At 45.4% G+C, this 17850-nt stretch overlaps 2 protein-coding genes and 1 pseudogene across 2 annotated transcripts; all 3 read right to left on the bottom strand.

The window, feature by feature from the left end:
* Positions 1-908: 908 nt before the first annotated feature.
* Positions 909-2365, bottom strand: LOC121617569 (annotated as a pseudogene).
* Positions 2366-7244: 4879 nt separating this feature from the next.
* Positions 7245-8648, bottom strand: LOC121617568 (olfactory receptor 6C4-like). The gene is made up of 2 exons (XM_041952761.1): positions 7901-8648; positions 7245-7441 (listed from the first exon to the last, which is right to left on the bottom strand). The coding sequence occupies exons 1-2, from the start codon at positions 8646-8648 to the stop codon at positions 7245-7247; spliced, it is 945 nt and encodes a 314-aa protein (XP_041808695.1).
* Positions 8649-16778: 8130 nt separating this feature from the next.
* Positions 16779-17750, bottom strand: LOC121617566 (olfactory receptor 1-like). The gene has a single exon (XM_041952758.1). The coding sequence runs from the start codon at positions 17748-17750 to the stop codon at positions 16779-16781; it is 972 nt and encodes a 323-aa protein (XP_041808692.1).
* Between the last annotated feature and the right edge of the window lie 100 nt (positions 17751-17850).

The following is a 17850-nucleotide window of genomic DNA, read 5'->3' as shown; positions in this document are numbered from 1 at the left end:
ACTTTTTTCTGAATCAGCCTTTGACTATGAGCAATGGTGTCCGACATTGGGGGTGGGGGTTTTGTTGAGGGGGGGGTGGGGGGGGGGGGGGGGGTGTTATGTGCTGTACAGTTTGTAAAGCCCCATGTGATTTGCAATTCAAAATCAAAAGTTACTAAAAAATAATTTATTTTTTCAATTGCAGAAAGAACATTAAGCCTTTATGGAGACAAAAAACAACACATTTGCAACAATAAACAAGATAACAAAACAGATTTCAGAAACACAATATTTGGCTTCTTTATATGGTTTTGATTTTTCACCAAAGACGTGAAAAATAATAAAAAATTTACTTGCAGATACACAGAAGATGAGAAATTTGTAGAGACGTGAATTTGTTGATCACAATAACTTGTTTGCTCTATTATAAATGTAAAAAAGACAAACTTAAGGTTATGGATATAACCCCGGTTCTCTGATTAGCATGAGTGAGTGTCTGGCTATGGGGAACGCCTCCTGCGTGACCTCATCAGAAGCACAATAAGACTACGCCAGCCTCCAATTGGCTGGCATGAGTGACACCTATGTCAGGAGGAGAGGGACCCTCCCCCTATATATTAGGCTGACATAGTGGCAGTCGTCATTCAAAACAAGCTCACCTCTTCCTTGCTTCACAGCAAGGAGGGTGGTCTGGTGAGACACTCACTAATGCTAATCAGAGAAAGGCGGAGGATAGAAGGCAACCAAACTTATAGGGGAGCATGAGCCCAACACCTTTGGGATAAAGGCTGGGTTAGGCTGCATACTGACACTAGTATTCCCAAGGGAAAACTGCATACATGCCTGATGCACAGAGAGGGCATGAATTTCGCCTATACGCTTAGCCGAGGCTAAAGCAAGCAGCAACACTGTCTTCAAGGACAACATTTTTAAGTCCGCTTGCTCTAAGGGTTCAAAAGGGGAACAGGAGAGAGCGCCTAGAACTGTGGGAAGATCCCACGATGGAACCAGTGGCCTAGACCTAGGCAATTTACGGCGTGCCCCCTTCATGAATCGACACACCAAGGGGTGCTGACCCACCGTCTTTCCGTCAAAACCAACATGGCAGGCTGAAATGGCCAAGTACACCTCGACAGTAGAAAAAGCCTTGCCCTTCTCAATGAGGTCCTGTAAAAATGACAGAATTACTGCTACAGAACACTGAAAAGGGATAGCTTGTGATTCCAAGCACCAGCTCTCAATACAGTGTCCTAGTTGATGAGGCTCTGGCACACTGTATAGTGTCAATAACATTGGAGGGAAGTTCCACCGCATTCATGAACCACTCACGGGCCAAGCCCATAGCGCTAGCCTCTCTGGGTGGGGATGGAATATCTCCCCCTGCGCCTGAGATAACAGGTCCCTGCGAAGTGGCAGCGGCCACAGTGGGACGAACAGGAGCTGAAAGATCTCCGCCAGCTAGTGCTTCCCTGGCTAACGTGGGGCTACCAGGATCATGGACAGACCCCTCTCCAACACTCTGGCCAGAGTTGGAGAAATGAGAGCCACCGGGGGAATAGCATACAGGAGGGTTTTCGGCCACTCCTGTGACAGGGCATCTACCCCCAGAGGGGCTCCCTGGTCATGCAGAGAGAAGAACAGGGGGCATTGTGCATTCTCCGCTGACGCATAAACGTCCACGGTTGCCTGCCTGAACCGTGACCAGATCTGCTTCACCACTTCGGGGTGAAGTTTCCAGTCTGCATAGAGTGGGTCGTGCCTGGATAACCGATCTGCCCCATAATTCTGAACTCCTGGTACATGAGTCGCTCTGAGTGACTGTAGGTGCACACTGCTCCAAACTATCAGTCTGTGTGCCAACGTGTGTAACTGGGGGGACCTCAGCCCCCCCGTCTGTTGATATAAGCCACTCGCCATTGTCTGTCCTCACCAGAACGTTGTGACCACTCAGCCACGGGAGGGAATGTCTTAGGGCTGGGTGAACAGCTAGCAGCTCCAGACAATTTATGTGGGTAGAATGCATGTGAGGGTTCCACCTCCCGTTCACTGTTCTGCCCTCATGGGTGGCACCAGAGCCAATCAGAGAAGCATCTGTGGTGATCACCTTCCTGGCTAGGATGGGTCCTATAGTCACCCCCTGAGTCAGAAAACGCGGACTTCTCCACTGACGCAGGGCTAGCAAGCAGTCTGGGGAAACCCTTACTAGATGGCAGCCATCGCGATGAGGGTCCAGACCTCGAGAGGCTACCCAGCGTTGAAAGCCTATCATATACATGCGCCCCAGTGGTATGGCCACCACAGAGGAGGCCATCATGCCCAGCAGCCTCTGGCATTGTTTGAGTGTAACCATGTTGCCCCTTCGAAACATTGACAGGGTTGTCTGCATAGATAGATAGATATAACTACCTTGGCCTGGAGAGAGTCCAGGGTGAACCCTATGAAGGTGATGTGTTGCACGGGTGTCATCATGCTCTTTTCTGCATTTATCTGAAAGGCCAGACCCACCAGTGTGACACCCACCTCCAATTTAGGGCATGGAGGTCCAAAATGGCTCTCATCCCCCTCCCCCCTTTCTTTGGGACTAGGAAATACCTCAAGTAGAAGCCGCTCTGAGCTTCGCCTGGAGGGACAACTCTGATGGCTCTTTTCTCAATCAGATTCGAAATTTCCCAGAGAATATTGGCAGACTCACCCTGAGCATGAGATTAACACACCTCTTTGAACTGTGGTGGAGCGATATTGAACTGAAGCCTGTAGCCCTTCTCTATCGTTCTCAACACCCATGCTGACTGAGTGCAGGCAGCCCAGCTCTCCCTGTGTAAAGAGAGTGGGCTGTCCGGCCACTCCATCAAAACTGGTGTGCTGGTGCCCTCTTGTGGCTCCTGTGCGCAACACACACCGTCCGTGCGCTCCAACTCCTCCAACCAGCGGCATGGTGGCACGAGGACTGTCTGCGTTGTCACGGCCATGGAGCTGTTGGACCCCACTGGCTGTGTTATGGCGAAGTTCGACTTGTTTATCAACATATCTTTTTTGAAATATTATTTTTTATTTGACAGCGCCCTCGGCACTCTGCCTGGATGCACGTGTTGGGACACTTTTATGACAGAATGCATGTGAGTGCTTGTGTGACAACACTGAAAACATTTTAAACATTTTTATTTTTCGATTCACATGCGCAGGCACTAGAACGCGAACGTCCACCCGATTTCTGCACTCTGTCTGGAACATGTCCAGTCAAACTAGCCCTGGAACGGAACTGGGAGGAGGTGGGGCGGCCCGCGAAAGGGAGGAACTGGGCTCGCTCTGCTCCGGAGGAGACGCTATCAGGCCGGCCGCTTCTTCTTCCTGCCAGTCACGGTGGCTGGAGGAGGTGGCGGTGGTTAAGGTTGAGGTCTGGCCTGGGGAGATTGCTTCCCAGACCACGGGTTCTTGGAACCTCTAGGGGCCTGGGGGGCTGCCTGCGCTTTTGGTACCTTAGGGATACTGAAAGATCTACTCCAAGGATTGCACGGTAAAGCGGAGGCCTGCAGTTGGGGATCTACATAAACCCAGCTCGGTCCAGGTGTAGCGGTCAAGCCCTCGGACATGTCCGTGTCTATCTGCGGCACAGCTGTCTCACACATCAGCGGGTCTCCCCCTGACAGACTAGCCTGGCGGGCTAGTCAGAGGCGAAGCAGCTTACGTGGAAAGGCAGCGCAGTGGATACGCTCGTCGGTGAAGCTTAAGGCAGCCTGAGTGTGGGGTAAGCCCAGACATGCAGCACACATGGGGCGAGTGTCCCAGTTCGATATTTTGTTGCCACAGGGACATAGCTTTGGGCTTTTCCATACTTCACTGGGGTTGATAGCGTTAGCCATGGTTAGCTAACGTGCTAAACACTACTTAACACTAGCAGCTTTTTAAGGTCGCTTCACAGCTTGTGCAGCTACTTGGCGAGACGAGAGGAAAATATTGCTATTTTCCCGGCTAGCATAGAGGCAGAAGTATTGCTACTCCTCTAGAGGTATCGCTGCCTATTGTGTGGTACTGTTAATACACCTGTGACACGGTATTGCTACCAGTTGGTATAATTAACACTACCCACGTTGTCCAAAGTATTGCTACTTCTGATTCGGAAAATATTGCTATTTCCCAGGCAAAAGTATTGCTACTTTATATTAAGAGCTAGCTGTGGAAGAGTATTGCTACTTTCCTTAACTAGAGTGCAACTGTACAACTGGGAACGAAGCACCCGCTGACCGAGTTGTGCACTCCGTGTCTGTCTGTGGACAGTCTAGCTTAGCACCCAAAACAGCACAGTTGTCGACAGGCTTCTGTGAGAAGCGAGGAGAGGTTTATGAATGACGACTGCCGCTATGTCAGCCTAATATATAGGGGGAGGGTCCCTCTCCCCTCCTTGAAACGCCACCTTATTGTGGTGGAGGGGTTTGAGTACTCGAATGATCCTAGGAGCTATGTTGTTCGGGGCTTATTGCCCCTGGTAGGGTCTCCCAAGGCAAACAGGTCCTAGGTGACAGGTCAGACTAAGAGCGGTTCCATAGCCCCAATGATGGATCAAAGAACAAGGAAGACTACGTCGCCCGGACTGGCGTTACCGGGGCACCACCCTGGAGCCAGGCCTGGGGTCGGGGCTCGTAGGCGACTGCCTGGTGGCCGGGCCTTTGCCCACGGGGCCCAGCCGGGCACAGCCCGAAGGAGCGACGTGGGCCTGCCCTCCAGTAGGCCCATCACCCGCAGGAGGGATCAGAAGGGGCTGATACGGTGGGATTTGGGTGGCAGTCGTGGGCGGGGGCCCCGACGGCCCAATCCCTGGACTCAGAATCTGGCAATGGGGACATGGAATGTCATCTCGCTGGGGGGGAAGAAGCCCGAGCTAGTGCGGGAGGTTGAGCGGTACCGGCTAGAGATAGTCGGGCCTACCTCCACACACAGTCTGGGTTCTGGAACCCAACTCCTTGAGAGAGGCTGGACTCTCTTCTACTCTGGAGTTGCCCACGGTGAGAGGCGGCGGGCTGGTGTGGGCTTGCTTATAGCTCCCCACCTTAGCCGCCATGTGTTGGAGTTTTCCCCGGTGAACGAGAGGGTCGCTGCCCTACGCCTTCGGGTTGGGGACAGGTGCCTCACTGTTGTTTCGGCCTATGGGCCGAACAGCAGTGTAGAGTACCCACCCTTCTTGGAGTCCGTGGGAGGGGCGCTGGAAAGTGCTCCGACTGGGGACTCCATTGTTCTACTGGTGGACTTCAACGCTCACGTGGGCAGCGACAGTGTTACCTGGAGAGGCGTGATTGGGAGGAACGGCCTCCCCGATCTTTGTCTATAACGAACACCATGTTCAAGCATAAGGGTGTTCATCAGTGCACGTGGCACCAGGACACTCTAGGCCGGAGGTCAATGATCGACTTCGTAGTCGTGTCATCTGACCTTCGGCCGTATGTCTTGGACACTCGGGTGAAGAGAGGGGCTGAGCTGTCAACTGATCACCACCTGGTGGTGAGTTGGATCAGAGCAGGAGCTTGGTTCGCATTGCCGGCAGTAAGTCAGACCTGTTCCCAGTGCATGTTGGACTCCGGCAGGGCTGCCCTTTGTCACCGGTTCTGTTCATTATTTTTATGGACAGAATTTCTAGGCGCAGCCAAGGGCCGGATGGAGTCTGGTTTGGGGACCACAGGATTTCATCTCTGCTTTTTGCGGATGATGTTGTCCTGTTGGCCTCTTCGAACCAGGACCTCCAGCATGTGTTGGGGCGGTTTGCAGCCAAGTGCGAAGCGGCTGGGATGAGAATCAGCACCTCCAAGTCCGAGGCCATGGTTCTCGACCGGAAAAGGGTGGCTTGCCCTCTCCGGGATGGAGGAGAGATCCTGCCTCAAGTGGAGGAGTTTAAGTATCTTGGGGTCTTGTTCACGAGTGAGGGAAGGACGGAACGTGAGATTGACAGGCGGATCAGTGCGGCAGCTGCAGTAATGCGGTCGTTGTACCGGTCCGTCGTGGTGAAGAAGGAGCTGAGCCGAAAGGCAAAGCTCTCTATTTACCGGTCAATCTACGTTCCTACCCTCACCTATGGTCATGAACTTTGGGTCATGACCGAAAGAACAAGATCTTGGATACGAGCGGCTGAAATGAGTTTCCTCCGCAGGGTGGCGGGGCGCTCCCTTAGACATAGGGTGAGGAGCTCTGTCACTCGGGAGGAGCTCAGAGTAGAGCCGCTGCTCCTCCACGTCGAGAGGAGCCAGCTGAGGTGGCTCGAGCATCTTTACCGGATGCCTCCTGGACGCCTTCCTGGGAGGGTGTTCCGGGCATGTCCCACCGGGAAGAGGCCCCGGGGAAGACCCAGGACACGCTTGAGGGACTATGTCACTCGGCTGGCCTGGGAACGCCTCAGGGTCCTCCCGGAAGAGCTGGAGGACGTGTCTGGGGAGAGGGAAGTCTGGGCATCCCTGCTTAGACTGCTGCCCCCGCGACCCGGCCCCGGATAAGTGGAAGACAATGGATGGATGGATGGATGGGTCCCTCTCCTCCTGACATAGGCGGCACTCATGCCAGCCAATCGGAGGCTGGCGTAGTGTTATTGTGCTTCTGATGAGGTCACGCAGGAGGCGTTCCCCATAGTAAGACACGAAACGAATGCTATGAAAGAGAACCTACATTTCTTTGTATGTTTTTGTTTTCGCTCCAAATTTAACATCTGCCCACAAAATTCACTAAATACTCTGCATTGAACCATTTCAGTGTAGGCTGCTTTATTCTATTACTCCTTGAAGAAATAAAAACAAACGACACAGACAAATCAGGCTGTTTTGCTTTTGTTTTTAACTGGTTGAAGACAAAAATAAGTACTAATTATAGTCACTGTGATTTTTCAAATAATTACATATTCTTTCATCCATCTTTCTTCTTCTGTTACTTCTGAAAACGTTGTAGAGCACATTAATACTTGTGTGCATTATCTTAACTACAAACATTTATCTGAGTGGATTTGTTGTATGCCTTTAAGCACTACTATGAAATAATATCAATTGCCTTCTTTGAAATCAGTTATTCTTTCATCATACAGGCAGAGACTACAGTCTAATCTTAGTGGACTCATACCCTGTAAAAGGAGTTTGCACTGATTATTTTGTGGTGTGTAGACTTACTATATAGTGTTATGATAATGTACTTATTACTTAATTCAATTTGTGTGATGTTTGAAAGGATAATTCTAACTTTTAGAATGGGCAATTTACTAAAAATAAAACACCAAAAAAGACAGCAAATAGAAAAACTCACATGATTTTTAATAACTTCTTCACAGATTCTTTGATTTCTTGTATCTGCAGAACATAAATGATTGGGTTCAACATGGGAGGAGAGACGGAGCTCAGAGACAGGTTTAGAATCCTGGCATTTGGATGTATATTCTCTATCAATGTAAATGTAATTAACAGTGGGATAAAATAGACTGCCACGAACGAGAAATGACCTATGCATGTTTTAAAGGTAACTCAATTCAATCAATTGTAATTGCTCTTTAAAAGCAACTCTCAAAAATCTAATCATTCTGCATACATTAACTACGAAACAAAAGAACAACAAAGAGAACTTAATTAATTCCAAATCTGTTTCTATGCTGCTGCTGAATTTTAAACTGTCAATCACTAAACCTATTTCAACATGGATCTTGGAGTTCAGTACAAAAGCTGAAGACTAAACATGCTTTACATTTTTGTTGCAATTTTAAATTGCCCTTTCATTTTCAAAATTTTTTTCAAAGAATGTTTGATTTCTTGTGTCTGCAGAACATAAATGATTGGGTTCAACATGGGAGGGATAATAGTGGTCAAAGACAAGTTTATGATTCTGGCATTTGGATGTATTTTTCCTCCAAAGGAATACACAGATATGACAGGGAAGAAATACATTGACACCAATGAAAGGTGACCTGTACAGGTTTTAAAGGCCTTCACTCTTTCTTTGGCTGTGGAAATTTTTGACAAAGAGTATGCAATACCGCAGTAACTTGCCAGGATAAACATCAGTGGAACCCAAAGAATAAGATATGATGATAAACCAGCAATCACACGGCTGGGGGTAACATCATTGCAACCAAGCCGGTATAAAGGGCCATGGTCACAGAAATAGCTGTTAATAACAACAGATTTACAGAAGGAAAGTCTTGTGAGAAGTCCAACTGCAATGAGTGTAAAAGTAATAGCAAGGAGCCAGAAAGAGGCAATCAAAGACAGCATGAACCTGTTGGTCACCTTCACTTGATAGTGCAGTGGGAAGAAGATAGCTATCAGTCTGTCATAGGACAGTGCGACCAAATTTAGAGACTGCATCGAATGGCAGATGTAGCAGAAAAAAAGGAAAGCCAAGCAGTCGTTGTAGAGGATAGAGCGATGGTTAAACAGAAAGATGTCAAGAAGCTTTGGCACCAAAGCAGAGCTACCAAACAGGTCCACAAATGCTAAATTAAAAACTGCAATATATTTTGGAGTTCTCAGATTATGATCCAGTACTATCAAAGTCATCACAAGTGTGTTTCCCACCACTGAAACAATGTAAATGAAAAAGAGAAACACATAGTAAGGCTTCATATTTGGTATACCAATAAAACCACTTATTATGAAATATGCAGGACGCACAAACGTGATGTTTTTTCCAAGAGCTGAGTTGAAAAACTCCATTTGAAGACTTTTCAATGTTTTACTGTTTGCAGAGGTTTCAGTTGGAGTCCTGTGATCTCTGGTGTAGACAGAGGCAAGCTCCTCTCCCTCCCTCTCTCTTTTTCTTTCTGAGCAGTGCTCTTCTGTGTCTCTGTCAGTTGTAGCACACGGTTCCCCTGTGGCTACTGTACACTGTACACTCTCTATCTCAGGCCAAAGCCCCACATCGGAAAGAGTTCACTATGTTAAGAGGTTTTAAAGTGTTAATGTTTAGTGAGCAAATTTTACCATCATCAATTGGGATGAGAGTGAAAGTCTTGCATATCATCTTTGATCAAACTACTACTGTACTTTTGTGCTTAAGAATTCTCTCATCATCATAGTTATTCCTGAAACTTACAATCTTTAAAAGCTCTCCGCAGTTGCTGCAGATTTGTCGGCTGCACATCCATGATGTGAATCCCCCTTCCCACCACATCCCAAAGGTGCTCTATTGGACTGATACCTGGTGACTGTGGAGGCCATTTGAGTACAGTGAACTCATTGTCATGTTCAAGAAACCAGTCTGAGCTGATTCGAGCTTTATGACATGGTGCCTTATCCTGCTGGAAGTAGCCATCAGAAGATGTGGTACACTGTGGTCATACAGGGATGGACATGGTCAGCAACAATACTCAGGAAGGCTGTAGCATTGAAACAATGCTCAATTGGTACTAAGGGGCCCACACCACCACCAGCCTGAACCGTCAATTCAAGGCAGGATGCTTCATGTTGTTGACCATCTGAATGTCGCAGCAGAAATCGAGAGTCATCAGACCAAGCAACGTTTTTCCAATCTTCTATTGTCCAATTTTGGAGAGCTCAGTTTAGCTCAGCTGTTTGAGTTCAGCTTTTTAAATTTTTAAGTTTCAGCTTATTTACTTTATTAATCCCAAGATTGGGAAATTGCTTCTAAATTGCATTTAACCCATCAGTGAAACAAACACAGGAGCAGTGGGCTGCAATCAAGCGCCCGGGGAGCATATTGTGGGGTTAAGTGCCTTGCTCAAAACGCTTCTCCAACCTCCAGGCCACGGCTGCACCTAATCTTAGCTGATTAAGTGGCACACAGTGTGGTCTTCTGCTGCTGTAGCCCATTTGCCTCAAGGTTTGATGTGTTGTGCGTTAAGAGATGCTCTTCTGCATACCTCGGTTGTAACAAGTGGTTATTTGAGTTACTGTTGCCTTTCTATCAGCTTGAACCAGTCTGTCCATTCTCCTCTTACCTCTGGCATCAACAAGGCACTTTCGCCCACAGAACTGCCGCTCACTAGATATTTTCTGTTTTTCGGACCATTCTCGGTAAACCCTCGACATGGTTGTGCGTGAAAATCCCAGTAGATCAGCAGTTTCTGAAGTACTCAGACCAGCCCGTCTGGCACCAACAACCATGCCACGTTCAAAGTCACTCAAATGACCTTTCTTCTCCATTCTGATGCTCGTTTGAACTGTAGCAGATCGTCTTAACCATGTCTACATGCCTAAATGCATTGAGTTGCTGACATATGATTGGCTGATTAGAAATTGTGTTAACGAGCAGTTGGACAGGTGTATCTAATAAAGTGGCCGGTAAGTGTATATGTACAATTATTCAAAGGGCTTATGTCAGAAAAAAAGTATGTAAAACATGTATATATATATATATATATATATATATACTCAAGATTCAAGATCTAAGATTTAAGATTGCCTTTATTGTCATTGAGCATGTCAACGAAATTTGCATTGCAACCCCTGTGTAGATAATAAGAAAGAAAAGAATGATAATAAAATAAAGATAAGCAAATAAAATCAACTAACATGCAGTAAAAAATATGCGTAAATGCATTAAAAAATATACCAGAAATAAAATATACTACGACAATAAAAATATACAAAACAATAAAATATACCAAGAACAGCTGAATATATACTTAAATGTATATACTAAGATTCAGCTGACAATTTAGTAAGCGTGTGTGCTTAAATGTTAAGTACACAGAAGGTGCAGGTGGAGTGGAGGTGAAGGTGTAAAAGTGCAGTGTGCAGTGGCTCATAGTTCTCACAGTCTCTCACTCCAGTGAGGGGCTGCAGGGGGTAATAGTTCTCTGACAGCTCTGGGGAAGAAGCTGTACCTTAGTCTGTAGGTGGTGGAGCAGATGTTCCTGTCCCGCTTTCCTGATGGAAGCGGTCCAAACAGTCTGTGGCCCGGATGGCTGGGGTCTGTGCCGATGGATCTTGCCCTCTTCCTGACCAGGCCTTCATATATAGAGTCTAGGTCAGGAAGGGGGCAGCCCACGATGCCCTGCGCAGTTTTAACCACCCGTGCCAGTTGTTTCCTCTCCTGTGCCGTGCAGCTGCCATACCACACTGTCACACTAAGGCAGAGGATACTTTCAATTGTGGCCCTGTAAAAGTTGACGAGCAACCGAGAGGAGAGTCCAGCCCATTTCAGTTTCCTGAGGAAGAAGAGCCTTTGTTGTGCCTGCTTCACCAGGCGGGAGGTGTTCATGGACCAGGAAAGGTCAGATGTGATGTGGAGGTCCAGGAACATGATGTTGTCCACACGCTCCACCACTTCTCCATCCATGAGTAGGGGGGCGTGATCCATCTTTCTGGACCTCCAGAAATCCACAATGACCTCCTTGGTCTTCCCTGTGTTCAGCACCAGGTTGTTGGCTAAACACCACTGGGTGAGCTGGTGTATCTCCTCTCTGTAGTGGGTCTCGTTGTTATCTGAGATGATGTCGTGTCGTATATATATATATATATATATATATATATATATATATATATATATATATAGCTGCAAAGAACTGCAAGAAAAATTGCCATAAAATATGCTGCCAAGAATTCTGTTGAATTTCACAGACTATACACAGATTGCACATGTAATGGAGAAAGTGATTACAGCATTAATGATATGGCACAGAAATAAATATGTATATGTCACAGAATACTATTATGTATTGATATGTACAGTACTCAATGAGAGTGGAAAAGAGCAGTATTGCAAGGTACTAGTGTATGATAGATCATACATCACTGCAAAAAAAAAAAAACAGTCCGAATATGGAAAACAGTGCTAAGTTAAGCAACGCTGGAGTTGAACACTTGCACAGCTGTTGGTATGAAGGACCTGCGGTAGCGTTCCTTTTTACAGGGTGGATGCAGCAGTCTGTTCCTGAAGGGGCTGCTGAGGGCCCCCACTGTGTCATGCAGAGGATGGGAGGGGTTGTCAATGATGGATGTCAGCTTGGCTAACATCCTCCTTTCACCAACGACCTCAGTGGTGTCCAGAGGGCAGTCCAGGACAGAGACAGCTCTCCTGACCAGTTTGTTCAGTCTCTTTCTGTCCCTCTCAGAGCTTCCACAGCCCCAGCAGACCACTGCGTAAAAGACTGCAGATGCAACCACAGAGTCATAAAAAGTCCTCAGTAATGTCCTACATACTCCAAAGGACCTCAGTCTTCTCAGTAGATGGAGACGACTTTGGCTCTTCCTATACAGCGCATCGGTGTTAGTGGACCAGTCCAGCTTACTGCTCAGGTGTACACCCAGGTATTTGTACTCCTCCACGATCTCAATGTCCAAACCCTGGATGCACACCGGTGTAGTCAGTGGTGCTTTCCTGCAGAAGTCAATCGCCATCTCCTTAGTCTTACTGGTGTTCATGTGCAGGGGGTCCACAGGTCCAAGTCCACACCAGTCACTTCCCTGTATTCCAAATTGTTCCCCTGCAATACACATCTCACAATGGTTGTATCATCAGAGAACTTCTGGTTGTGTTTTGTCTGAAGTCCGATGTGTACCCTGTGGAGCCCCATTGTTGCAAACTGCCACATCCGACACACAGTAGCGAAGCCTCACATACTGTGGTCTATTGGTGAGGTACTCGATGGTCCATGCAGCCAGCTGACAGTCTCCTCCTTCCTCCTTCCAGCTTCCCGCTCAGCAGTGATGGCTGGATTGTGTTAAAAGCACTGGAGAAGTCAAAGAACATGATCCTCACTGTGCTACCAGTGCTCTCCAGGTGGGAAAGAGAGGGATGGAGAAGGTAGATGATGGTGTCTTCCACACCCATGCCTGGACGATATGCAAACTGTAGGGGGTCCAGCTGGCTGCTCACCAGGTGACGGAGGTGATTCAGTATAATCCTCTCCTTAAGATGTTGTCTGCTGGGCCCCGGGAAGAGACTGAACAAGCTGGTCAGGAGGGCCAGCTCTGTCCTGGGCTGCCCACTGGGCTCTGTACTCTCAGACTGTAGAGGAGCTGAGCAGCTCCTTCAGTGGCCGACTGAGACACCCTCGGTGCAGGAAGGAGCGCTACTGCAGGTCATTCATTCCCACCGCTGTCTGACTGTACAACTCCAATGTATAGTTATTATTTGCAATAACCTCTGTTCCTCTCTGATTACAAACATCCAAATCCACTACTGCTGGGCAAAAGACACTTCATAGACAATTTCTATATTTTTTTTCTTAAACGTACTGTACATAGGATACCTTTTTCTTTTTCTTTTTTTTTACATTTTTAAAATTTAACTTTTTGTGGTTTGCACAGTTGCAATTTTTTGCTCCGTCTGTTCTTATTTGCACCTATAGTGTTCTTGTTCTTCATATTGTTCTTATTCGCACCCTTATTGTTCTTATTTTGCACCTTATTGTTCCTACTGTTCTTATTTGCACCTCCATTTGCTGTTTGCACCCCCTCCCCTTGTGTGTTCTGAAGATCTTCTGGGAGAGTGAATTTCCCCATTGTGAGATGAATAAAATTTTATCTAATCTAATCTAATCTAATCTTATCAGAGTCTTCATCAGGTGGGAAGTTAAGGCTACCGGCCTGAAGTGGTTAGGCTCCCTGGGATGCACAGTCTTTGGCACTGGAACCACACAGGGAGTTTTCCAAAGGGCAGCAACTCTCTCCAGATTGAGGCTTATATTGAAGATGTGCTGAACAACTCCACAGAGCTGATCTGCACAATCCCTGAGCAGTCTGGGGCTGATGCCATCAGGGCCGGTAGCCTTCCTCGACGTTGTCCTCCTGAGCTCCTTCCTCACCTGATCTGCTGTTATTTTTGGGCAAGTTTTGTTATTTCAGGCTGTATAGTTTGGTCAGTGCAGTCTCACTGGTGTGAAGTGTGTGGCACTCACTTGGAAAGAGGTGAATTTCCATTCCCCAATCAAAATTCTGTAAAATTTGAATCAGTATCAGACAATTGTGGGGTTGAGTACTTATGTTGCCAGGCTACTTGACAATTGAATATGACCTAACCACACCCACATCAGTCCATCACTTCCAAGGATCCACAGTGACGCACAAAGCCATAAACCGCATTAAGGTGGTGGTTTTTGGTGACTGCAATATATTTTGGAGTGCTCAGGTTACGATCCAAGTATATTACAGCCATTACAGCTGTGTTTCCCAGCACTGACACAATAGAAAAGAAAAAGATATACATAGAATTGAATTGAATAAATCAACCTTGAGTCTTGAATGTTAGCATTGTCACTGTGAACGTGTTCACAGGTTGACATTAGCAAATAACAGCTTCACATAGCCATTAGAATGGCTGTAGACTGGTAGTCTTGTCTAGTGCTGTAACCCTCTGTTGGTCTTCCTCAGCTGTCCTTGTCCCATGTTACAGGGTGGGAGTTTTTATGAGGGGGGGTGTCATGTGCTGTACAGTTTGTAAACCCCCATGTGATTTGCAATTCCGGGCTGTATAAATAAAATTGACTTGACTAATAAAAATTAGTTAAGTTAATTTAAACACAAGATACTTGTGCTCAAAAAGAGGATTCATTCTCAGTGAAGAGCCTTGGACCACTAATCTGCCTCTATACACACCAAAGAGCAGTGATTTCTAACATGTCTCTGGGGGTAATCAGGTGGAAACCTCCCTTCAACAGTGTTTCGCCTACTTAGTCCCACGACACCTCCAGGAGGCTAGGCGGGGAACTCTGGCATCCGAGATTCACTCCCCCCTAGTGCCAGTTCACACTGCTCCTACGCAATCCAAACAGCACTGCCACGTACAACTGACCCAGGCCTGTTTAGGAGATGCTCCAGGTAGTGGCCAGTACTGATGCTACCATTTAGCTAATGCTAATGCTAACCGCTAACTGCTAAGAAGAACAGAAGAAGACAATGCAGTACCAATGTTACCATTTAGCTAATGCTAATGCGCAATGCTAACCACTAACTGCTAAGAAGAACAGAAGACAATACAGCTAGATTCACCTATACTGTTAATGTTAACTGCTAGATGCCAATGCTAACTGCTAAGATACTATCATACTACCACCGCTTTAGCTATTGTAACTGCGACAATGCTACCACAGGCCTAGATGCCACATGTAACTGCCAAGTGCCGCACTACCATCATCTACCCCTGCCTCTGCAACTGCACCAATAAAAGTGGGGTGCAGGGATGCAAACCCTGGTTCGGGCAGGGGGTAGAAAGTAAAGAGGTAGAGTCAAAGATGAAAGTAGGGATTGAATATAAACCCTTATTCGGGTAGGGGGTAGAAAGTTTAGAGTCTAGGTTTAGAGTACTTAGTTGTCTTCCTTTCATAAGCTGCCTCCACTGAATTTTCCCAAGGGACTGTTAACTCAATAAAATACACAGTCTTTTTACTCATGGACCATAAGACAATGTCCGGCCTCAGATTACGATAAACTATTTCCTGGGGCACAACTAGCTTTCCTCCCAAGTCCACCTGCATTTGCCAATCATCAGCCCCTACCAGGCAGCCACCTACCTGCCTTTTCCCTGACTTAGCAGCTCTATTTTTCTCCCCCTCTTGAACAAACTGCACAACTAACCTCTCCTTTCTAGAACGTTCAGAATTCACCTGCTTCCTTCTCTCTTCAATGCCTGCAGCTAAGCTTCTCAGCACCTGATTATGCTGCCCAAAATACTAATTTATTTTTTAGATGCAGAAAGAACATTCAGTCATTATGGAGAAAAATAACAACACATTTGTAACAATAAACAACATAATAAACTGATTTCAGAAACACAATATTTGGCTTCTTTATATGGTTTTGTTTTTTCACCAAAGACGTGAAAAATAATAAAAAATTAAATTGCAGATACACAGAGGAAGAGAAACTTGCAGAGACACGAATCTGTTGATCACAATAACTTGTTTGTTCTGTTATAAATGTAAACAAGACACACCTACACTTCTTTATATGCTCCAGATTTAACATCTGCCCGCAAAATTCACTAAATACTCTGCATTGAACCATTTCAGTGTAGGCTGCTTTATTCTATTACTCCTTGAAGAAATAAAAACAAACGACACAGACAAATCAGGCTGTTTTGTTTTTGCTTTTAACGAGATGAAGACAAAAATAAGTACTAATTACATTCACTGTGATTTTTCAAATATTTACATATTCTTTCATCTATCTTTCTTCTTCTGTTACTTCTGAAAACTTTGTAGAGCACATTAATACTTTTGTGGATTATCTACAAACATTTGTCTGAATAGATTTGTTGTATGCCTTTAAACACTACTATGAAATAATATCAATTGCCTTCTTTTGAAATCAGTTCTTCATTCATTCATCTTTCATCATACAGGCAGAGACTACAGTCAAACCTTAGTGGACTCATACCCTGTAAAAGGAGTTTGTACTGATTATTTTGTGGTGTGGAGACTTGCTATATAGTGTTATGATAATGTGACTATGATTTAATTCAATTTGTGTGATGTTTGAAAGGATAATTCTAACTTTTAGAATGGGCAATTTACTACAATAAAACACCAAAAAAGACAGCAAATAGAAAAACTCACATTATGGTTAATTTTTTCAGCGTTATTTTGGACCGCACTCTAATTTTTAATAACTTTTTCACAGATTCGAACGAGAGATGACCTATGCATGTTTTAATGTTTTAAAGGTAACTCAATTCAATCAATTGTAACTGCTCTTTAAAAGCAACTCTCAAAAATCTAATCATTCTGCATACATTAACTACTAAACAAAAGAACAACAAAGAGAACTTAATTCATTCCACCTCTGTTTCTATGGTGCTGCTGAATTTTAAACTGTCAATCACTCAACCTATTTCAACATGGATCTTGCAGTTCAGTACAAAAGCTGAAGACTAAATATGTTTTATATATTTGTTGCAATTTTAAATTGCCCTCTCATTTTCAACACTTTTTTCAATGATTGTTTGATTTCCTGTGTCTGCAGAACATAAATGATTGGGTTCAACATGGGAGGGATAATAGTGGTCAAAGACATGTTTATGATTCTGGCATTTGGATGTACTGTTTGTTGAAAGGAAAAAACAAATATGACAGGGAAGAAATACATTGACACCAATGAAAGGTGACCAGTACATGTTTTAAAGGCCTTCACTCTTTCTTTGGCTGTGGAAATTTTTGACAAAGAGTAGGCAATACCGCAGTAACTTGCCAGAATAAACATGAGTGGAACCCAAAGAATAAGATATTGTGACAAACCAGCAATCACACGGCTGGGGGTAACATCATTGCAACCAAGCCGGTATAAAGGGCCATGGTCACAGAAATAGCTGTTAATAACCACAGATTTACAGAAGGAAAGTCTTGTGAGAAGTCCAATTGCAATCACTGTAAAAGTAATCGCAAGGAGCCAGAAAGAGGCAATCAAAGACAGCATGAACCTGTTGGTCACCTTCACTTGATAGTGCAGTGGGAAGATGATAGCTATCAGTCTGTCATAGGACAGTGCAACTAAATTTAGAGACTGCATCGAATGGCAGATGTAGCAGAAAAAAAGGAAAGCCAAGCAGTCGTTGTAGAGGATGGAGCGATGGTTAAACAGAAAGATGTCAAGAAGCTTTGGCACCAAAGCAGAGCTACCAAATAGGTCCACAAATGCTAAATTAAAAACTGCAATATATTTTGGAGTTCTCAGATTATGATCCAGAACTATCAAAGTCATCACAAGTGTGTTTCCCACCACTGAAACAATGTAAATGAAAAAGAGAAACACATAGTAAGGCTTCATATTTGGTATACCAATCAAACCACTTATTATGAAATATGCAGGACGCACAAACGTGATGTTTTTTCCAAGAGCTGAGTTGAAAAACTCCATTTGAAGACTTTTCACTGTTCTCTGGTGTAGACAGAGGCAAGCTCCTCTCCCTCCCTCTCTCTTTCTCTTTCTGAGCAGTGCTCTTCTGTGTCTCTGTCAG

Source organism: Chelmon rostratus, chromosome 14 (genome assembly GCF_017976325.1).
Source record: "Chelmon rostratus isolate fCheRos1 chromosome 14, fCheRos1.pri, whole genome shotgun sequence".
Lineage (NCBI taxonomy): Eukaryota > Metazoa > Chordata > Actinopteri > Chaetodontiformes > Chaetodontidae > Chelmon > Chelmon rostratus.
The sequence above is the reverse complement of the archived record's forward strand: the minus strand, read 5'-3'. Positions and strand labels throughout refer to the sequence as shown.